The following is a 24,303-nucleotide window of genomic DNA, read 5'->3' on the forward strand; positions in this document are numbered from 1 at the left end:
CCATTTGTTATTTCAGAGTTAAAAAAATGAAACTGTGTATATGATATAGTGCTGTCAGGTGATTTAAATAATTAATCTAATTGATGAAAGGAGTCGTAATGAATTAATCTGATTAATTGCATTTTAATCTCATATGTGCTTAAGGTCCCCAAATAAAGAATTCTAGGACATTACAAAATTGTCGTGCATGACTAATCAAATGAATACACTCAGAAGAGAAGATTTGAAATCCACATTTGTACTGGTGACTGAATAAACCTAAGTCAGGGCATCTTAAGGCTGAGTCGCCATGACCTTGGTGCATCGCTATCTTTTTGAGATAGTTTGATGATTTTAGTTTCAGCACTACCCCGGTAATTTCTGAAAACATGTCATGGAAACAAATGAAATAAAACAGTTTCAACCACCAGCAGTACTAGTGTATTTCGCTCTCCTCAAAACTGATGGTGTTTTCCAAATTAGCATCATATATTATATAGAGAATACATGTCAGATATGCAAATGATGCGCATCATTTCATGGCTATTTTTTTCCCTCCTTCACATCTGCATTAATCAATACAATTCCATTACTGAGAACAGTTCCAGAGCATTTTCAAATAGACACCTCACTGTCACCTGATCCAGGCCCTAATATACATCAAAAATATCACTTAAAGAGTGAAATAAAACAAATAAATAAATGAAAAATATGAATAATGGCAACAAAATGTAGGAAAAAATATTCATGTCGGAACAGACTGTCAAATTCATCCTTTCTTAACCAGTCAAAGAGAGTTGTCTTAATCTCTTAAACAGATGTGAATAAAATGAGGATTTTAATTTTGTTACATATTCTTGTCAGACCCTGGTTAGGTTTGAGAGAGCTGGAGTGGCAGCCAATGGGGTGCTGAGAAAAAAACAATTGAAGAAATAAATTCGGACATATGTATAACATTTTGGATGTGGATATGTATCATCTATGTACTTTCTATTTTCTTATTTTCTTTTCATTTTCTTTCTCTCTTTATTCTATACCTGTCTCTACACTGTTTAACGCCGTTATTTTTTATGTTATTCATACAATTGTACTTGTTCATAAAAGGTGATTGTTCCTTTAAAGGAGGCCATGGAGGCCACGCCTATTCATGCATGAGCATGCGCAGTGTAGTTTCAAGTCACATGACAATGTGTTTCCTTTTCCTGGTCGAAGCTCAGACTGGTGAGTTACTGCTCGGTGTTTTCGGGCTGTTTGTCCCTCTGCTACATGTCGACAGTGACTCAAAGTGCTTAGGAGAAAGAAAACTCCTATAAAAAGACTTTTCTATCGCACTGTGCCAGAATAATAAGTGTTTTTGGATTTGAGTTGATAAAAGTCGGTGTTTCCTTCACGGAAGCGTCCCACTCCCTCAAGTTTGTGCTTCGACCTCAACGTCCATTCTCATGTGATTGGCCCAGTACTAGTCCAAACACTGGCAAGTTGCTGTTGGCATATTCAGATCATGGCACGACTTCTGTCTTCATCTTCCGCCTTTGGTTCGGGAATATAGATGGTTTACATCAGCCAAAGTACTCAGTGTGTTTACAGATACACCAACGTTATGTCTTTTTTATGTGGGAGGCCGTAACTAAATCTTAAGGTGTATGTTCATGAAATTTCTTTTAAAAAATTGTTTTATTAACTTACTTGAGGTCAAGAAGCACAGGAACACACTAAAGATAAGATTGACATCATGACTAAATACCTCAGAACAACATAACAATAACCTAACTCTATAAATGACGCAATTCACAGTAGAACAGTTCCACACGAAATCAGGATGTACATGAGGTGTGGAAGAGAATAGATGAGAAAATAGTAATAAAATAACCTACATTCATCAATCAAACCTTTCTCCTTTCTTCCTCCTGTAGTATTGTTAGTGTTACATAGTTAACACAAGTATGATATTCATTATATCCAAAAATTTGCTGGTGCGTGATGACATGTCTGGGGCCCAGTTTGTTAAAAAAAAAATTAAAAAAGGCATTCATTTCTTAGGAGACAGAAAGAGTCATCATAGAGGTTTGAATGTTTATCATTAATTTCATACTATTATGAAATGAATGTTGTCATTTATTTTCTCTGAACTCTGTTTTGTCTCCAATGGCTCAAAATTAGAATTGAATTTTACTCTTACTCTTAGCTAAGCTAACGCTCATTTGTGAGCTGGTATGCTTATGAGTCACATTTGTGACGACACATGCAGACCTAATTTATAATTGATGAATCACTCACATGGAGCAAATGAGAACATCAAGCTGTTTTTCTTGCTAGATTATGTTTACAGCAGCTAACAGCAAAGAGCGGATGACTTTCACACTCAGGCAGTGCTCAACAACACTGTGATTTATGGGAAACTAGCTGGAAGAAAATACAGTCAATTACATGACATGAAACCTCATGACAAATCTATTCATGACTCATTTATTCTCACAGGAAAACAAATGAGAGTTTTTTCAAATACAGTTTCAGGCTTCAGGGTGTAATACAACATAAAGGTTTTTCTCTACAAATCATTGTTGAACAGGTAAAAAGTACATCCAGATCCATATTTTTCACTTTGATCTGATTTTGATATGCAACTGCTGATATTGGTACTGATTCTGATTGTAGAAAAATCCTTTTTTTATTTCTTGATTATTATCACTATTATTGTTGTTGCAGGCATTATGTGGAGGTTAACTTCATAAAAGCTGGAATCTGGATTTTCATCATTCTGATATCTATCCACTATCCCGCTTCTAAAAGTACTTTTACTTGAGTACTGTTCTTGTACATTTTTCAACTATCTGCATATAGATATATATACTGCAGTATTATTTGCTTTGGAATCTCCACTCGAGTTTGAGCACTCACGCATTCACTCACTCACTGGGGACAAATGTGTTGTCAGATGAAGAATTGTGATTGGATGATGTCAGTGATGATGATGACCAGCTGAATGATTCTGACTGAGATGATTCTGGACAAAGGAAGCAATTTAAACTTGATATGTTTGCCTCTGGGAAATTGTGATGAGCATTTTTCAAATTTCCTTGATGTTTTATAGACTAAACAATGTATTGATTCATAAAGAAAATAACTGGCAGATCAATTGATGATAAAAATAATTGTGAGTTGCAGCTGGAGATTCAAGGACTTGGTTGTGTGCTTCGTCCGTCACCATTTAAAATACCATCCTTAGGAAGTCAGTGTAAGTTAAACTGTCCTGGGACCTTTTTATTCAGGTGTGACTGAGACAGACGGACTAAAGACTTCTATATTATAATTGTAGGGATACACGGACTGTGGCTTTTGTGATGTAAAAAAATGACTTGGCGAATATCTACAGTAGTTATAGTCGACCCTGATCCCTGAGGGCAGCACAGCACAGTGAATCAGCATTAATAATTCAGCATCCCTCATGCATGGTGAAAAATGAAAGTTCTCCTTGCCATAACTAACTTTGAAATGTACTGTTGGCTGATTTCTTTTTCTTCAGATTATTTAAGCAAGTCCCTTAAACACATCAGCGTCTTATTCAAAAGGTTTATATCTAAATCTTTCTTCTACATCAGCAGGTGTGGAGGATGAGCTCAGGCAATGGGGCCAAGAGGAAAGTTGGCAGGCTGCAGCAGCTCAACAACATGGTGGCATTAGACCCTAAAACACTGACTGAGATCAAACTTCTTTTCAATAAAGTCAGAACCTTCATCAAGCCGTCCAGCGGGGAGTGGTGCATCCCTCAAACAAATGTTGCTCTCAAACACCCCGTGAAAGAGCTTTGCCAGCTGCAGGCCCTGAAGGCATCCCTGAATGCTGTGAAGAACCAGCTCAGCGATAAGAACGTCCAGGTCTGGCATCAACACACCAACTCCACCAACCGTGCTGGGAAGGTCATCGCTGCTGTCCGTTCAACCGCTAACGCAGAGATATGCACTCAGGCCTGGTGCAAGTTTTATGAGATCCTGGGGAGCTTCAGTCTTCTGCCTGCGGAGGCTCTCCTCAGCGGCGAGCTGAACACCGTCCACCTGTGTGAAGCTCCAGGGGCTTTTATAACCGCTCTAAACCACTTCATCAAAACCAGTGAGTCCACACGCTACTGTGACTGGAGCTGGGCTGCGAACACTCTCAACCCCTACCACGAGGCCAATGGGGGAAGCACAACCATTGCAGATGATCGATTAATCGCTAACACGCTGCCCTGGTGGTTTTTCGGCTCAGATAACACGGGTGACATCATGACCCAGAAACACCTGCTGGGACTGCAGGCATTTGTGGCTAACATGCGTAGAGTGGATCTGGTGACAGCAGATGGTAGTTTTGACTGCCAGGAGAACCCTGATGAGCAGGAGGCGCTGGTGGCGTCCCTGCATTACTGCGAGGTCACAGCTGCACTGCTCCTCCTGAGCCCTGGTGGCTCCTTTGTACTGAAAATGTTCACTCTGTATGAACTCTCCTCCGTCTGCCTTCTCTACCTGCTGAACTGCTGCTTCCAGACTGTCAACGTCTTCAAACCTGCTACCAGCAAAGCCGGGAACTCTGAGGTTTATGTCGTCTGTCTAAACTATGACAGCAAGGAGGCTGTGAGGCCTCTGCTCTCCAAACTCATCCGTAACTATGGACCGCACCTGGCTGCCAGAGAGTCACTATTCCCACATTCTCTTCTCCCTCAGTCGTTTCTAAAACAGCATGAAGAGATGTGCACGTACTTCCACACTCTACAGGTGGAGACGATCACAGAGAACCTGAGGTTGTTTGAAGGAATGAGCAGCGAGCAGAGGCAGCGGCTGGACTACATCAGGGATGGCACAGCACAAGAATACCTGCAGCGATTCCAGGTAGGAGCTCTGAACTCATCACATCTTTATTATGTTATCTAAACTCTATTTTCCGAGTCTTAAATTACATTTTTTTTTTCGTTTGACAGTATACTTAAATACATTATATTTACTAACGAGACATGTACCTTGAGGGAGAACCAGGACAAAACATGACTGATCAGCAATGGAAGCTGGGACATGTTTGACTGATGTGGGACCCCTGATTAAAAACTGCAGTAACCGCAATGGCCTTGTCACCCAAAGTATATTACATGTGTTGTTTGGATTGCCTCTACTTGATTCCTGGAGTAAAACTCTTTTGCCTGAAGCTGAGATCACATGACACTAGACCACATTTAAGGGTTTAACATAGTCTGACCAAATTTCCCAATTTTATTGGTGTTTATTTTTTAAACATTTAGTCTAAAAATTTAATTTCTCATCCATCCAAGTGATGCATTTTAGGTTTTAACTGACCATCATGAAGAAAAAAAACACTTGATAAAATTATGGGTTTTCTTGTTTTTCCTGTTTCATTACTTTTAATTATATTAAACCCGATCAGCTCCTTAACCAACTAACTGACTTTGTGGCCCCACTCCAAATATCTGTTGCAACCCAGTTGAGTCATTGTGTAGCTATCTGGATTTATTTGACCTGTTTAAACATTTTAAGACTTAATTTGCAAACTTTTTTACTTAGCAACAAAAATTATTCAGAGATGAATTTTGAATTAAAAATTAAAAAAAAAAAAACTTCACTGTGTGTGCGTGCGTGCGTGCGTGCGTGTGTTTGTGTGTGTAGGTGAGTTTTCTTCCCCGGAGTCGCTGGATCTCTCGTCACACGGTGAACCCTGCCTGCAGCAGGGTCTTAGCGGCCCGACCTCTGGGACTGAAGCAAACATGCTCCTACAATGAGCGTAGGGAGTTGCAGACCCTGAGCTGGAGGGAGCGCATTGAGAGGAGTTGCCATGCTACATGGATACAGAGACACTCCAGTGACACCAGTGGGACCAGCTGTGTGTTGGAAGGACCCCCGGCAAACTGTCACGTGGATTCCTGGTATGTTATTGTTGGTGCAGCGCTGCCTGCCGTTAGGAACTCTCCATTCTGTGAAGGAGGATTGTTGAACCACTTGAATGAAGCCTTGGTGGACACAACTGAAAGCTCAGCAGTTGACTTAGCGCGGGTGCCTCCTTGTCCCTCTTGCCACGTGACATGTGTCACGTCCATCCTGTCCGATGTGGCAGGTCTTTGCACACGCTCAAGTGACAGTGAAGGGAGCAGAGAGAAGAGGCAGTGCCTGGTGTTTGGCAGCCGTTCAGTGTGGGATGTCTCTGAGAGGAATATTGGGGATTTAGTCCTGACATTTCCTGCTGGGACCTCATTGGCTGAAAGAGGCTGCATCTTGCTGCACGACGGGGAGCCGCTGTACCAGCATGAGCTCCTGGGCTGCATTGTGATGTCCCTGCAGAGCCTGAACTCTGGGGATGCACTGCTGCTGCCTGTGTTATCTGCCCTCACACGCGTCACGGCTGCAGTTGTGCTCTGTTTGCATGCGTGTTTTCGCTCAGTAACATTCAGATGTCCGCCCCCTTCAGGCATGCATGGAGCAGTGCTTCTGTGTGTTGGATTTTGTTCCGAATCTGCTGCCCAAATACTCCCGGCCCTTATTGACGTTCATAACTGCATGGGTCAGTTGTTAAGGGGAGAGGAGGACACAGGTAAAAATCAGTCATCTGCATGTGACAAACAGGTGCTGCAATTTGTTCCCATGGAGGAGCTCCTCACAGGAGGGCTGACTGTGTTCCTGTGGACCATGAACTCTGAAATCATTCAACACAAGCTGCATTTGCTCACACAGCCATCGTGCATTTAAGTACAAGCTAGCCCAGCAGAAGCGATGTCATTATGTTAGTCTGTTTTATTCATATTTTCATCATCGCTGAATATGTTTTCTCTGTTGAGATGGAGGTTAATCATGATGCTCTCCATGCAGCAGAGACGCTATATGAGGTTATTTGTTGAGATTGTCTTATTATGCTTTGTTTTTGAGGCCTTTTTATTTATTGATGACTTCTTACAGCATCGAAGGGAAAGTTCTGTTATTGTAATGAGGAAGAAATGGCAATAAATCATTTTGAAGAATGTTTTACAAGATTGTGGGATGCTTGAATTTAAATTTTGTAGTAAAAAAAACATTACTGTGGTGAAACAATCAGAATTTAGCTAATGTGCTGACATGGTCATTAACCGTTTTACACACACACACACACACACACACACACACACACACACACATCTCACATGTCTATTTCTCAATTGCAAAATGTCAAACTCAAGACAAATCTCACAGTGTCACAGTTAATAATCTGAAATATTTGACCAATCAATATTTAACATCAAGAGTGGGTCAAAAGACTTTGTTTATTGTGAAATATATTTTATATGTCATTCACTTGGAAAGCTTCCTCAAAAAGATAAATAGGTGATCATAACACAGTTTCGAAAACAAGTGTTTACATTTTGCTGGTGTTAAAATGTGATCATATCATATCATACCATGTCAAGTGCTCACCTGTGATTATCTGATGTGGTACATGTCAGTGATACTTAATGTTTGCTGGTCTCACTCCGCCAAGCATTCATAGTGGTGGAACTGCAGGGTTCTCAGGTGCTTTTTGACTACAGCCCAATATCTCTTGGATTTGTTAAAGAAAATGCGGTGACTGGTCGGTTTACCAGGACATGTGCACCACATTTACTCCTGATTCATCCGATCGTACGGCTGCGTATTAACATCAAAACATGTTTGCTACAGGTACCTTATTGATTCCATGACTTGAATCTTGAGTGATCCTTTTTTTCCCCCGATAACGATTACAGTCTTTACAATGTGAGGGAAATTTATATTACAGCTTATGTTCCATATCTGTGGTTTTCCTTTTTATCTCCTTCGCATGTTCACACAACCAAAACTGTAAAACTCAAGTTTTATGTTTCAGCACGTTTGCATTTTTCCACTTGAAGCGGTTTTATATCATCAAAAAAATGTATCTCACTTTAAAATTAGAAGGATTTTTCTCCTCAGATATTGAAATTTGACATTGAATGATGAGGCATCTTTCCATATTGGTATCTATAAATGGTATTGAAGAAATTTGGTTGGTGCCACAAAGGTACTGAAGTTTGATACTAAGCCCAGTTTAGGCTTTTACACAATCATTTATTGACTAAAAGGCACATATGAACTCTATATGAGTGCTTGTTTTGAAGTACTACAGTTCTAACGACTGATGAACTTCCAGGCAGCAGCAACACCACTGGATGATAAAAACTTTTAGTGCGTGAAGATGCACATTAGTTTCAGCAGAACTCATCTGTTACTGAATTCACTGAGGGATTTAGGGGCGGTTGACTAAAAAAAACAGTCCAACCCTCAGCACCAAACCTCCTGTCAGTCACAGATGGTTAGTGTAGAAAGCCAAATCAGAGAGAGCTGGGCGTTTACCCTTGAGAACTTCTTGTCTCCAGAAATGCATGATTTTGTCCCTGGATCGTTTAGTTTTTTCGCCAACATGCAGTGTACAGTGAAATTAATTTCAGTCTACACTAGAATGTCTCATACTGCAAGAGTTACGCCAGCAACAAAATGTTAAAAAAGGAAGAATAGATCTTTAATTTGTTATTTATTATCAGTGTAACAGAACTCAGTTTTCATTGAATAGAAATGTGCACTGACAAGTTTGAATGTAAGAGGAAAGATTAAAGGGGAATGCAGCTTTTTTTTACTGCAGACATCTTGACTCCAACTCTTTCCTTTAGACTCCTACTGAATTGTAAATCCGTCAAAAAAAAAAGATGAATGTCTGATTCCTTTTTGTCTCCAGAGTTCAGCTCATTGTTCCTCATACCACAGTGTGGATATGGGTTAGCAAGTTGGCTTCTGCGTAACAAACACCCCATCACTGGCAATTCCCCCAAGATTACTCATCGAATTTTAATTTGTCAATTTAATATGGCTGAAGTCTGCTATCACAGTGTCATGGATTACTGTTGAAAACTGGATCACAGAGCAAATCAGTGAATCATAGTCCACTAATCTGACACCTCCACCTACACAAACCGCCCCAGTCAGACAGATTAATACAAATGATTTAGGAGATTCTGCATTTTGTGCAAACTAGAAGGGATGCACTGAATAATTGCCGTGTACAGTGTGTGCCAACAAAATGTCAGAGAAAAACTAGTGACCTTTGCTAAAGTGTATGTGATTGAGCCAAGTGATTAGAGTGTGTTGTGGACCAGAAATTCAAACCGTCCTCACTGCAAGACTCTTCTGTCAGCAGTCTGCGTGCGCGCGCGCACACACACACACTTTTCAATCACTTCAGAGGACATTACACTGACTTGCATTAATTTCTTGGAGACATCCTAACTAACCGCCTCTTATCCCACTGCAACATCTCCTCAGCCAAGCCAAGGCTCTCCAATTTAATTATTTACATAATAGGCAGTTGGGAGTCTTGGCCACACAATGTGACTGTAAAGACTTCTCTCCACAACATGAGGAGTACCTGCTTCAGGCACTATGTATTTCTATGGTGATGAAGACCCTCATCAACCAAAAGCATTCCCTATTCTCTTCCTTAACAATTATCAGCGTGTGAAATTACTCCACCATGGCTCAACCCAAGGGTCGCTGGTTTGATCCTCACTTCCCCTGGTGACCATGTGGAAGTATCCTTCGATACTGAACACCTGATGGCCCTGTGACAGACTGGCGATCCGTCCAAGGTGAACCCCACCTCTTACCCAATGTCAGCAGGGATAGGCTCCAGCCCAACCACAAGGAGTACATGTGTAATGCAAGCAGGAACTGCGGCAGTTACCACAACGAGCTACAGTAGCAAGCTAACATCGGTTAGCCCAGGAAACGGCCCGCTACACTGAGCTATTGAGACGGAGAATGTGAGGAAGAGCAAGTGGCCCACAGTCAGTGGACAGGCAGATGAGTAATAATACATACACGTATATTAGCGTTTATTTAAATTATTATTATAAATTATTGTCTATGAGTAGACATCTAGTCGACGTCCATAAATAGACGTATATTGGACGTCCATAAATAGACATTTTTTTGACGTCTAGTTTGCTGTAGTTACCACTGGGAGCCCACCAGGGGGAACTGTCAAGTTTGTCTTTTGCGTTGATGAGCGAAAAAGAAAAGACGGCTATTGTTCTCCAGAGAGCTCGACTGGGAATGAGTTGTACCACTTTTGTCAAATGAGAGTTATCACTCTCCCCTGCAGGAAAATGGAGCCTTCCAGCCGGATATGGGCCCCAGGCTACGATGGATTAGAGAGGTTGTAAGGAGTACGTGTGGAATGCAAGCGGGAACTGCGGCAGTTACCACAACGAGCTAAAGTAGCAAGCTAATATCGGTGAGCCCAGGAAACGGCACGCTACACTGAGCTACTGAGACGGAGAACGGAAGGAAGAGCGAGTGGCCCACATTCAATGAACAGGCAGATGAAGAATATATATATGTATATTAGTGGTTATTTAAATTATTACTATAAATGATTGTCTATGAATAGACGTCTATTGGACGTCCATAAATAGACCTCGATTGGATGTCCATAAATGGACGTACATGTTGAGGTAGGACGTCATGTGTGTGACTGTGCCTCTGTACTGATTGTCAAATTTGTTTTAGTCACCACTGGGAGCCCACCAGGGGTCACTGTCGAGTTTGCCTTTTGCGTTGATGAGCGAAAAAGAAAAGACGGATGTTGTTCTCAAGAGAGCTCGAGTGGGAGTGATTAGTGTGACTCTTGTCAGACGAAAGTTATCAATCCCCCCGCAACAAAATAGAGCCTTCCAGCCGGATATGTTGCTCACATTGATCCTCAGTGTGCTCAGGGAGCTTGTGTGTATGCCCAGACACATGAAAAATTAGAGGGAACAATGCTCGCTGCCATTCTTCTGAATCTCCCAGTTCTAACTGGATGAGAAAGGCTTCGTGGTCTGGGTAACTAGAAATGCTCTGCAGAGACACTAGCGGCCGGCAGACCTAATATCTCTTCCTGCAAAGTGCGGAACACCGGGGATTTGAACGAGCCCTAATGTATCGATACTCGCGGCTGAAAAATAGATACTCTCTGGGGAAACAAAATATCGATATAAATTGCAGAATTGATAATTCTCAGCCCTACTAGCAGACATCTACTGTGTAAGAATGAAATATTTTAAAATAAGACAGTCAGAGCATGACTGTCAATTTATCAACTCTACCTACCTTTACATTGCATGTATGTTTTTAATATAAATATATGTATCTAAATCTGAGAAGCCATGACAATTGCATTTGTAAAAAGCAATAAATCATGTAAAAAGCAAAAAGGAGGTGCATTTATGATGAAAAGACCATAGAGACATTCATTCACATGAAAGTAATTATGATTAGATAAAACTATTTTGAATGCTGCAACAAACAGAAGTCCTATTTTAAAACCTGATGGTTCTGTCACTAACTACATGATCAGGAACTCTGTTAAAATGTGGCAAAGTAAGTGAGAGGTTGGCTTTGACCCTGGAACCTGAGAGCCCAGTTGCAGGAGATCTGTGAGGACTCGAAGGTTTCAACTATCAAATAGGTCACAGAGGTATTTAGAACACTATTAAGACCCAAATGTAAAGGGATTTTTAAGTCTATCCTATCCAGCACAGTGATTTGAGGATTGGTGTGATGTGCTCCACTTTTTTGGTGTTAGTAAGGACTCTGGGAGCAGCTTCCGGCATGAGCTGCAGCTGTGTGAATTTTTTTCTAAGACCTCTGAAGACACAGTTCCAGTAGCTGCCCTACTGAACATGTAAGTTTTTGACTGCTGAAATTTAGGCCAGAATACATGCTGATCATGAGCTTCCCAGCTAGTTTTTACTTGTTAGGTGATTTTCACTATGAATTGGTGTGTGAATCGTGTATAAGCACTATGAATTGCCCTGTGTATGAATGGTGCTATACAAATAAATTTGCCTTTGCCTTTCAAAACCCACCTTCAGGTTTGTACTCACCCTTGGAGGATGTTAGGGAGCATCAGGCTACTGACTTGTTCTGTGTGTTATCCTGGGGAGTCACCTGATCTGTGATTGCTAGCCCTATGAGATGGACAGACTTACATGTCATCTACATATCTGTGGCAACCATACATCCTTTAATGACATCAGTTTACAGGTAGGTGCATTGAATTACAGAGGCCCGAGAATTGAATCTTGCGGACCACCATGTTTTTGGGATTACGTTACCGAATTTTAACCCTCAAACTGCACATTGCAGGTGTCTTCTTGAACCAAAATGTCCTCACTTTCTGATGGCAACGCATTTCTAGTCTCTGTAAATCAAGTGATCACACTGCATTGAATTTAATCTTTTTTTTCAAGGTGAATGGGCTTTCTGAGATTTGACTTTAGTGAAACCACAATTGACTGGAGTGTTGTAAACTATTTAACTGCTATAAATCTCCGTGTTACAGGCTTGTTGGGGGATGTTTTTTGGAGTGCTATTGTTTTACATCCCTGTTGACTCTGCTGTCTCCAGAGAGAAGATGTTGAGAGATCAGTCATTGTGAAACTTTCATTATGCAGCAAAAACAGACAGAGGAACTCAGCTCAGTCAGTCGGATTTCATTTGCAGTGAATATTCTTAATCTGAGTGAGAAATAAAATGCACAGCTGCATTCCTGAAAATATCAACACAATTGTTAAAGCCTTGATTGAGAAGCATGTTCATGTTTATCAGGTTGCACAGCGAGTGCTGTATTTATATTATATTTTTATATTTATTGTGTATATTTATATATGCATTCTGGAGTCAAATTTTACACAATAATTCAATATTTGCAACTAAACTGTGCTAATTTTCATTCCAGTTGAAGATGAAATTAGAATGGTTATACCTCCCTTTTGGTAAATGTACAGCTGTAGGTGGTTGCTACGCTTAGCATAGAGACTGAAAACATGTTAAAACAACTAGCAGAGATCCTCCAAAGCGGTGCCGCTGTATCCACGGGGTGCCACAAGGTACAGGTCCATTGCTCCTTTGTACTGCATGGTGGTGCCCTTCCCTCAAGATGGGGGGGTAAAATTAAACCAGCAACAGGAGAGAGAAAAGGGCAACCTAAAGAAATAAAGACTCAGATCCACTCAGACTAATGTACAGAATGTGTTGATCCAGGTCTGCTCAATGACTTGTGTCTGGGGGTGATACCAGGATGTGTCAGTTTGGCCCCAGGACAAGTGGACATGGAGGTTTATAGTGCTGAAGCATCCAGTACAGAGGAGGCACAACTGGAACGCACTCAGTGGGCCACAGACGGTCAGCATTGTAACCCCCATCACCTTCTTAGATCTGCAATGCAGCATTCTCAACAAATCCCCATAAATGCCTCGTGTGACTTTGCATAAACCCTGGATTTGAAGGCTCTGTGGACAGGACAAGTCAATTCCAGTCCCTGGAGGGGTTTATCGCAGCCAGACACTGGTACCTGGACACCGTGTGGTCTATTCAGGTGAGAGTACCTAAATGTCTTGGAGGGTCTTGGAGCACAGGTGTGTCATCCTCATTTTTTTTTCTTGTTTTATACCAGTTTTTTCAGGCTGCAGGAAGTGTTGGCCTCCACTCACGGGGGCTGCTCTAACAGTAATGTGGGAGTATTTTCTCTTTGGATTAGAAGCCTTTATTTTGTGTGTAGATTTATCTATGAACAGAGCACCCTTCCAGTGAACCAGGCTGCTGACTGGTGAGCTGCATCATTGCAGCAAGACATTACAATTTTAACCTTGTAGAACTCATGTCAGTGACCCTGATTTCTTGATTGTATAATAAACCAGCCAGTTATGGCACTTTGACCCACACTGACTGTCGGCTTTGTTATTGAAGTTCACTTGCTTTCACATTAAAGCCTAGAAGCTAGAGGTCACGTCTATTTATTAGTGCTCCTCTAGTCCCTCCGTGCTGAGATCAGCAGTATTACGTCCTCAAACATCTGCTTCTTCTCATCAAACCTACTTTGACTTATTATCAATGGCAACACATTTGTTTCGACACCATGGTGGAACCAGAAGGTGGTGGAACTTCTCTTGCGTGTGTAGGGCTGCTACTCAGATTGTGGGGTAACAGTTGATATGTTTTGGCTCTTGACTAGATTCCTAAGCACATTTTGGACACTCATTCTTGTTCCTCTCAGTATGAATGATTATCACAGTGGTTTCCCTGAGTTTATGTTTGAAATACACATTGATCCAATACGAACAATTACCTGAAAAACTCATGACATCCCCATCTGCTACACTTTGCCCTCATTCATAAATATGAGCATGCTGACAAACTTAATCAAGGCGGTGAACATTATACCTGCTTAGGTTTGTCATTGCATGCTACCGTACTTAGGATGTTAAATACCAGAAGTGCGTCTCTAATATTTCACCACAAACTTTTGTGTTCAGTGACACTTCACTCTTCTCGGTGCTCTCAAAAACTTCCCATCCTCCCAGAGTGATATTCCAAGTTCAACAGGCATTCTGTGTCCATTTCAGAGGCTGAAACTTTTCACCAATTGATTTATTATCCCCAGACCCTGTAGAGGTTTGAAGTGACTTGAGAACTTGCAATGGCTTACACTGTTGTCTAATGATAGCTGGCTAACCATAAGTTACGCTCCAATCCACAGGCAGTGTCCTTGCTAGCCCAGCAACGCAGTCAACGCAAAAGTCCCCTTCTGAAACGTTGTAAAAATAAAGAAAATGTCTTGCGGGTTATTATGATGTTCCAAAGAAGATAATTTCATCAACATTGATTGTTAACTGGCTGATACACTAGTTATAACTCATAACTAAACAAACTAGCAGATTAACAGGAGTTCAGCAGGTAAGAAAACCGTTTGCTTCCATAGCTCTCAAGCACTGACTGAGCGCCATCAAACAAAAGAACATCGTCCGCACGAGTAAAACCTTAAAGATTAAGTCCGGTAAGTATGAACTTAAAGGGTAAGTACAACTTTTTACTCACATGTACCAAACATCATCAAAATATGAATTCTGTTATGCTCTTAACATTCTTAACCATTCTATGAACTTCTATATGAAATTATGAAATTATTTATCAATGAATCTAATCATGACATTCTGAATTCTGTGTATGATCAAATTATTTATCTTTTTAACACATTTTAGTCATGTTAACCATGTTCATCACATGAACTATACTCTGGCCTCTACAGAGCCAATGAAGAGGCCAAAGAAATTCAATGATCATGTTTTCTGTAAAATGACAAACACGGAAGGTAAGTTTTTAAGGTTTGGGTGATTCCAGGACAATGCCTATGCTGGGAGACTGTTGTGGATGACAATTGTGTTCGAGCTCTGATGTGACGGGGAACAGAGTGAACACACCACTGAACAATCACGGTGAACATCTGCTCTCCGTCACAGCAACGCCGCAGCGATGCAAACGAGTCGCTGCCTCTTCCTTCAGCTGCTGTCTGACAAACCCTCTTTGTCATCGAAACAGAGAGATGAGAGATCAATCTCTGCTTTATAAAACGAGAGATGAGGCGTGTCACATCTGGCATGGTTGACACAAACAATACTTTATATCACAAACAGGGATATAAATAAACATGAAGGCCAGATTTTAATTTGTGTTAACAGCCCTGGAGAAAAGCTGATGAAGCCAATGACTGCCATCCTGCAGAGGCTAATGGTTTTGAAGTTAAGTGCCTAAAAGTGAGCTGAACATTTACTGATCGTGTGTGGAGCTCAGCTATTTTCTACAGTTTTGGTGGAAAGAGGAGAAGAATTAGAACTGTGAAGATGTAATCCAAAGAAATTGTGATGGGTTGACTTGGACTCATCTCCCTGTGAGATAAAACCAACCCTCCATATATAACAGATTATGTCTGATGTGACAGATATATTCTGCACTGTATATGTTTATATTAATCCTCGCAAGGATTTACTGTAGGAAAAAAAAGTTGGCAAACCTGTGGGAGCAGTTGAATGTGATTTAATTTGTGTGAAAGGTAATGTTTTAGTTCTTGATGCTCGACCTGAAGGCTGTAGATACACAGTTTAAGTGTCTGTTGGGAAAAATTAAAAACTCACCCAAGGGGAAAATAGGAATTTGGGTTCATAAATCTATCACAGTGGCAGGTGTTTCTCCATTCCTAAACAACAACAACCAATTAACCTCTGACACCTGACCAGAATTGAAGTGTCGGTTGGTGGAAATATTGCGGTTTAGTTCCTATTTTAACAGCCTGGTTTATGGATTTAGTATGTAAATCATGTTGGATAATCTTAGATTTATAGTCCCACTGTGAGGGTCCCTTGCTTTGTCTTCATAAAATGCGAATCAGTTTAACTCTCTATTTGACAGTTGTCTGGGGGGAACCAGCAGGGAATGTCATGAACTGGCAACCTTGCTGATAAAATTCTGCTTAATTCTAAGAGGGTTTATCTAAAAATAATAAAGCATAACAGTCTCAACAAGTATGTGACATTATCATGGTCTTCATGGCTCCATTCTTGTGTGGCTCTTAGCATATGTGGTATTAATAAACATAGGATTCTCTGACACCAAATGTGAATGAAATTTATAGTGTTGCTGGCTATTTGAATATTAACAGAGACTGTATATTTCTTTGTGAATTCCCTTAGTTTGGTATTTATTTCATTTCCTGTGTCAGTATCATTTCCCCATGATGCACCAGAAACCTGGTGGCGTTCAGCCGGGTCAGAATGCAACAATCTCCAAATAAAGGGAGGATTATTACCTGGCAATTATTACCTGACAGTTGTCTTTTTCTGTACTTTGTTTTATATTTGATGTATTTATTATTTCTAAAAAGGCGCTTTATGATGCTTGGATGTAAATAATGCTCATAGAGTATCAGTTTGCACAGGATCCTCCGATAAATGTCTGATGCTTGAGTTCTACATAAAGTCATGTGACTGGCCATGTCTCCTCTGGTCATACATTGACCTTCCCCAGGGTTTCTGTATTTCCCGAGAAATTAATGAAAATGTCCAAATGGTTTTCTTTTCATGAAATAAACACATCATGACCCACCAATGAGTAAAGTGTCTGTGTCTGAGAGCGCAGCAGCAGTAATGTCTCCCTCAGACGTTAGTCCAGGGTGGACTGGTACCATTAATTACTGTGAGTCAGTGTGTTTGGATTCAAAGTACATCATAAAACCACAGTATAACAATACAAATTATTTATTTGTGGTATCAAATATGTTGAAAATACAACTACAGTAATAATATCAGTCTCTTTTACTTGTCCTCATGAAAATTCTGATCACACTCAAGCTTTGAGTGTCTGGATGAGTTGGAGGTCTGTCCTCTCCTGCGGAGGGCCATGGTAAAAATGTGTGTGTGTCATTCTAAGGCTGTGCTGACAGTCTATAACTTGTAACTTTACTCACTGTAAAAAGAAATTAAAAAGTGAAACCTGTCATATCTGAATCCAGACCCAAAATGTGTGTTTTTTGTTGTTGGTTTTTTGTTATTTATTGTGATGCTTCTCCTGAGGTGAGCAAATATCAGAGATTTAAAATAAAAATCTAGAATAATACTCCAGTGTGAATTTTATTTTATTTTTTTTAATTTTGTATTTTATTTTATTGTAATTTTGCCAGCTGAATTTTTTTCTGATATGACCTGTATTCATTTTATTTGATGAATTAGGTCCATCACAGTTGGGTCGAATGATTCCACTGCATTTCCTCTCCTACAATTGAACAATCACAATCAATAGCTGATAGATTAACTCTTTGTCGGTGCTGTTTACTTTACATTTCTCGCTCTCTAACTCTCTCGCTCTCTCTCAGTGTGTCACTCACGCTGTGCTTGAAGGCACATCAGTGGAACTCCGTTCACCCTTTGAGAGGCATTGACGCAGTAAAAGGAATTGCCTGGGGGGGGGGGGGGGGGTGAAGAAGCATGAAGGGCACAAATCAGACCACAAGGCCACTTGTTGTCTGCATTCAATTTGAGGACTCACACGTTTATAATATATTTATACACAATAACAGTGGTGCATTCTAATCTGAATGTGCTTGTGGTGCATGCTGATCCCTGTTTCTTTGCACACACACAAAAAAATGAGGAATTGTTTCCTCGTAAAGACAATGGTTTATATCTTAGTTTTGGATGTATAGTTTAAAAAAGCTGAATAAAAAATTGAAGCTTTGTTTTTGATCATGAAGATATTCGGCATTCTTGGGCGTTTTGACAAAATGCTGCTGTTGGGATATATATACATGATTTAAATTCTTGAGAACTTCACATTCTTATCAATTCCTCCAACCGGAGAAGCACCTGCATGTTGTTGCAGGCCTCACTATTGCATCACGAGGACAAATCCTTCTTGTCTCAGGTGATGTTATTACTCGTGGTGGGGTTGTTTTGCTCTTCACTCTTGTGGTCTCGGGAGGTCCAGTATCTTAATTGCTCCCAGTGGAGGACGCATCGCTCTGCGCTGCATTCAGGGAAACACTGTCTTATAATGGGAAACTGGCCATCAAGCTCAACATCTCAGCTCTGAGATGCCATATGCTGATGTTTGCATCACGTGTGCATTTCAGCTCCTATCTCAGCAGCGGGGCCACAGTGTGATGGGGGTTTCTGGTGAGCTGCTGTTACTTTATTGTGAGATAGCATTCAGTAACTCACCAGTTCTCATTGTAAGGTGCTGCGTTTATCTAGCCCTCATGCGTTTATGCTGAGAGAAAAAAAACACACACAATATAATCGCCAAATAGAATGGAAATTGGATTCTGTTTTATCTATTTCAGCAGTTTTCTGGCCTTTAGAAACGTACTATCTGGGACGATCTCCGTATGGTTGCTAAGTCTACATTGTGCAGCTGATAAAACAGTTGATTACTGCGATGAGGCACACTGTCACTCCAATTCACACGACTCGTACGCTCCCACTCTGATTGCTGTTCAACCACATTAACGCTGGAGAAAATGTCTCCGGCAGTCAAACCCAGAAAACCTCATTTAATCTACTTGCACACTTCCACACAGATAATCCCACACTGTGATATTCATTTCCACCAACAATATGCACATTTATTTATTGTTTCTCCGAGCATGTAATTATGCAGTTTTAGATGTGAGTTGTCATCCCAGTGGCATCACATCAGACGGAGGACTTTGGAGTGGTTTTGGCGAGGCTTTGCCACTGATCTGAATGACGAAGAGCTATAGGAGTAGCTTATTTTTAGGAGGAAGTCAAAGTCCAGGCTTTTGAAACGTCATTCATTAGAGAACACATCAACATGCTTGTCTTGAGCGGCTGTGGTGCTAATGATGTCAGGTGGGTGAGACAAACAGCTACATGGGTCACTGCACTACTATCCACAGAGGCTTGATTGGAGAGCCTTGTCGCTGTTCAGAAGAGTGATTGTCTGCTGAATTGTACATGTCTTTATGTGGCCTGATGATGTATGTGTTAATACCAGGCACAGGCGTGTTGGAAGTGCAGCAGCCTGCATGCTTGATGCCTTATATTGTATGGAAGTGCAGGAATAAAGCTGCAGGGATGATTCCTGCTTGCAGACTGAGGTTCGCTCACACACACACACACACACACACACACACACACACACACACACACACACCACACACACACACACACACACACACACACAAACACATATGTCTCAGCCATAACTACTCTAGCATTCACATAACGTGTGGTGGTTTGATAGGAGCACCAGCATCATCATTCCTATGCGGTCTTGCCATCCTGACACCTCCAGCTGATTGTCATTGCAGAGTCTTTCCACTCAAGTTGTCTTGTCATTCTCATATTGGATTACTGGGGGTTGGGGTGGGGGTGCGGGGCTTGTCACCAGTCTATCACAGAGCCAGCAATTTTTTCTTTTGCTAAAAGAAAAGAACAAAGAGTATGTGGATCATTGAGCGTATGGCTAGACAAAGAAGACATAGACTACAATGGGCTTGAGAGTTTGTCAACATAACTTTTTTGGGGGGCACACTCTTTCTACATTCTGGGGAACAGTTTTAATACAGTTTGGTGAACTCAAGATGCCTATTTATGAGTACTTAAAAGACTAAACAAACATTAACCACATTGAATAGTCTTTGGCGCTTTGACCCAAGCAGAGCATTAATACAAATATACATAATTGTAGGAGATTATATGGATTATACGTTGAACAGGTGTAGGAATCCCCCTGGGACTAGACAGCGGTAATGATCGCAAATAAGCTGCTTGGATTTCTCTGTGCGTGACATGTAGTGGTGTGGGGGCCAACACTCTGTCAGAGCTGATTTGACATTGATTTGACACCAATGACAGCAGAGAGACAGATAGCTGTTTTAAATTTGACGAATAGTGGATGATCAGCTGAAAAGCATCACTGTCAGGTTTTGAATGTTTGGACACGGTTGAGGGAGATTGGTGCTAGTGACTTAGGGCGTGTTTGCACTGGCTCACTTCGGCTCCGGTTGGGTCGGGTCGGTTTGGCCCCGTTTCCGCTACTAACCTTTACCATTTTGGTCCCTGCTCTGCTGGTGTTCCAAGCGAGCTGAGACAGAACTAAAATGAGATGTTAACACATAGCAGGGCGTTGATTGGGTAACTTCCTCGCTTACGTCATCTACTTTGTATCATCTTGGCCTCATCGGAATACTGGTCAATTGCTTGGTAAAGTCTTTTATACACATCTTGGGTGTTCTGTTTTGCCACTTGAAGCCTTGCCTGTCTGTCGTCCCTTACATTTAGTTTAAGCAAAAATCACTGACAAAGCAACAGGCATAATGCTGCCTCCATGTCGTCCACTGATGTTGTTGTGTCGCACACAAATCACGCCGGGGAACTCTCGGCTGGTGAGCCCACCCACGCTGATGTGGTACCAAGTGCTAGTGGAAACGCACCGGTACCGAGCCGTACCAACCCGACCCGAGCTGAAGTGAGCCAGTGAAAGCGTGCCATTAAAGAGCAGCCTGAAGGAAATAATCTGATACAATTTTCACAAAGATTCATTAAAAGTTTGATGCTGAGAATACAAGATAGTAGAAAAATCTACCAAGACAGAGAAAAAAGATCTCAGATGGTTGTAAAGGAACTACAAAACATTTACTGACAGAAAAACTGTTTCTTGCATCCAACATTCACTCAAGATCTGTTGACTGGTGATGGAAGATGCATTCATGGATGAGATCTGTGCAAATCCATCCCTTCATCACCCTGTGGAAGTCTGATGGTTTTTATCAGCTTGGTTACTGTAGATTCATTTTAATTGTTGTTAAAACAAGTTCAAGCAGGTCTGTCACTACAATGTTGTCTTTCCAAACACTAATAACTAATGATGATGAAGTGTATCCAGTCCTGGAACTGCTTACTGCTGTTGATTATATCAAAAATGCACAATAAAAACGATTATCTGTGTATTCTGTCTTGTCCAGTGTCTAAATGTGTCTTTTCATCTTTATTTTGTAAAAGTCCCCTCTCTTTTCACCTCTCACTTCCTGCTTCGTGCTTTCCACTTCCATCCTGCCCTGATGTGTTTCACCTGTATTTTTTGGTTTAGTGTGTCAAGTGTTCCAGCAGTTTACTCCTTATTTTCTCCAGAGATCTTTGCTCATGTTTTTGACCTCAGCCTGTTTAATTTACCTCAGAAGGGCTTTTGGAGTACTGCATTCTTCAGCAGAGACCTATCCTCCCGAACTGCGTGAGATTCATGGGTCCTCATTCTTACGGATCCCTCTTAAAATTCTCTGTTTGTTGTCTCCTCTCCTTAAAACTTGCCTTTGTAGAACAAACTCACATGGTGCACCAAGCCTGTCCAGTTGCGTGAGAATGTTTTGAGTTGCCATGTTTGTCAGAAAGGTCGCATCCAGCTAAACCTGACTACATCTGCTGAAGCCAATGACCGCATCTGAATGTCTGCAAACAAGGTCAGTGGTAGGGATCAAAGGTCAATTGATTTTTTTAAATCTTTTTTTTTTAGCAGAGAACAATTCCAGTGAATAATCCAGCCAAGATAAATGACTTGTATGAGAGATGGTGTTTATTTTGCTCCGGTCTCATCTTTCATTTTCTTGTACCTCCTTCCTCACAGCGTCTGTCTTGTCCTACATTCTTATTTTTGTTTGTGTTTATTTTCTCTCTATACGTCAGGTGTAGTTACATTGACAGGTGATTTGGCTCTTTGAGTTTTGTGTTGTTGGTTGAGCCAATATCAGAGAGAGACGCATCAAGAGTTTCAGCTCGGCTGCATGCTGGAGGGTTTCATTGCACGCGAACATCAGCAAAGGGCTCATCAGGCAGCTGCTGTCCTGGGCTCAGGCTCAAAAATATCCCCCCCCCCCCCCCACACACACACACTCTCTCTCTCTCTCTATCTCTCTCTCACACACACACACATACTCTCTATCGCTCTCTCTCTCTCTCTCTCTCTCTCACACACACACACACACACACACACACACACACACACACACACACACACACACACACACACACACACAATGCTTCGAGAAACAAGTTTGCCAGGATTTGAGGACAGTAATTATGTTAGTAGTATGTCAAGCTTTGCATCATCTGTGTGACTTGCTGGCTGCAACAACATCAGATATTTTCCCGCTCTGGATAAACAAAATTATGTAAGGGATTTAATTCAGGCAAAATGCATTCGACTTCCTCAGAAGACATTCATTTTTAACATGTTTAGGTCTCTGCCTTTGTTCTGAAACATGAGAGTCTTATGATATAAACCTCACATAGTGTCCCAGGAACAAAATGAAAGTAAAGAGAACCGAAAAGAGAACCTTTCGGCGACTTTTGCTTCACTTGTACTTTTCAAAAGGTTAAAATTGGTGTTGATTCTCTGAGGAAAGTTTCCTCCATTTGATTTAATGTCAGCGTCTGTGAGGAAAGGAATCAGGCTCATCCTCGGAGGCTGTGTTACCGCATGACAAAACAACGTTATTTTTAGAACCACTGAAACCACGAGCACTTAATGAATCTTTGCAACGGATTCCACACAAGGAACCTTAATATATTTTAGGTTTACAATCAGAGCAAAAAAAGGATTGATTTCATACCATGCTGCTTAGTGTAATACACAGGCCATGAATTAGCAAGGGTGGAAATGTATAGAGAGACAGAGAAACTAGATACAGGATCAAGAAAGTGCAATTAGTGACTTTTATGTTCTTATTTAAATGAGGATACAATTCCCCATGTTAGCATTCATACCTGAACCCTGAACTATAGGTCATAATATCCCCCCCCAAAAAAGCTTTTTCTATGAAAAAAAGAACTAAACAAAACAAAACTCACCCACGTTTTGCATTTAATGTTGCATAATTGTGAATGACACCAAACATGCTTCACTGTCAGAGCATTTACGAATATTAAAACTGTAAAGCCTCTTAAACACCTGGCAGCCATGCAACATTTCCCCCTTCCCTTTTCATGACAATTATCAACATTATGCCATTTGAACTCTAAAGTTCATGCATTCTATGTCATACAGCATTAACAGGATTGCACAGTTATCCATAATCTGTGACCCACATATTGTGTAATGACTTGCATGCTAAACTACCGGCCGTCCAATCAGCAGCTGCAGTTTAAAAATTCATGCTTGTTTACATCCATAAAGCATTTGAGCTTCTCTGTCTGTGCTTAGTTATTTATATTTTATTGTGCTTTTACAGACATGAGCTTAATGAAAACAGCCCGTCACTGACCTGCTGCTACTCACTAATACCGGCATTGTGAACATGTTCACATTCACATGAGTCTTTTCCATTTGAAAGGTGATCAGAGTTCCATTAACGTTCAGGTCCCTTAATCATCATTTTCCCATCGTGCACATCTGCCTTTTCATCCCAGCGCCGGTCCTCCATCACTTTAAACCAAGAGCGCTGTAAACAACCCCTATACATCCCATAATTATTATTCATACTCTTTAGTTTTACAGTGGAAGTGAATATAATTATCTTCCCCCCACCACTCTCCTGTTACATACACAAAGCACTTGTATATGTACACACATACACAGTCATGTTTCCATCACTTTGGCAGACATTCATTTCCTGTAAACGAACTCCTGATAAAAATAACGGTTAACTGCCAACCAGCTCTTATGAGACTTTACCCTAAATTTGATTTGATTTATATTCTTGGGTTTTGCCGTTTATCCTCCAAAAATGAGGCAAGTCCCCACACTGACGGCCTCCCACTTCATATGAATGTCCCCACAACATCAGCAATACCCCACATGAGCGCGCGCATACACACACACACACACACACACACACACACACACACACACACACACAATCACACACACGCTGGCCTTGCCAATTATCTCTGTTTTTTTGTTTTCTTCCATTTCTCTCTGATCATCACGCATCCCTGCAGGGATG

The 24,303-nt window shown here is 41.1% G+C and overlaps 1 protein-coding gene across 2 annotated transcripts; it reads left to right on the plus strand.

Annotated features, from left to right (window-relative positions):
* Positions 1–1,148: 1,148 nt before the first annotated feature.
* Positions 1,149–13,781, plus strand: cmtr2 (cap methyltransferase 2). 2 transcript variants are annotated; one of them, XM_086184505.1, is made up of 3 exons: positions 1,149–1,200; positions 3,579–4,841; positions 5,628–13,781. In XM_086184505.1, the coding sequence occupies exons 2-3, from the start codon at positions 3,591–3,593 to the stop codon at positions 6,699–6,701; spliced, it is 2,325 nt and encodes a 774-aa protein (XP_086040631.1). In that variant the 5' UTR covers positions 1,149–1,200; positions 3,579–3,590; the 3' UTR covers positions 6,702–13,781. The 2 variants fall into 2 exon arrangements, with proteins under 2 accessions (XP_086040631.1, XP_086040640.1); XM_086184514.1 differs by having other exon boundaries at positions 1,168–1,200; positions 3,582–4,841.
* The last annotated feature ends 10,522 nt before the right edge of the window (positions 13,782–24,303 follow it).

This window comes from Aulostomus chinensis, chromosome 2 (assembly GCF_037954235.1).
Source record: "Aulostomus chinensis isolate RoL2024-O1b breed Wild chromosome 2, RoL_Achi_v1.0, whole genome shotgun sequence".
Taxonomy (NCBI): Eukaryota; Metazoa; Chordata; class Actinopteri; order Syngnathiformes; family Aulostomidae; genus Aulostomus; species Aulostomus chinensis.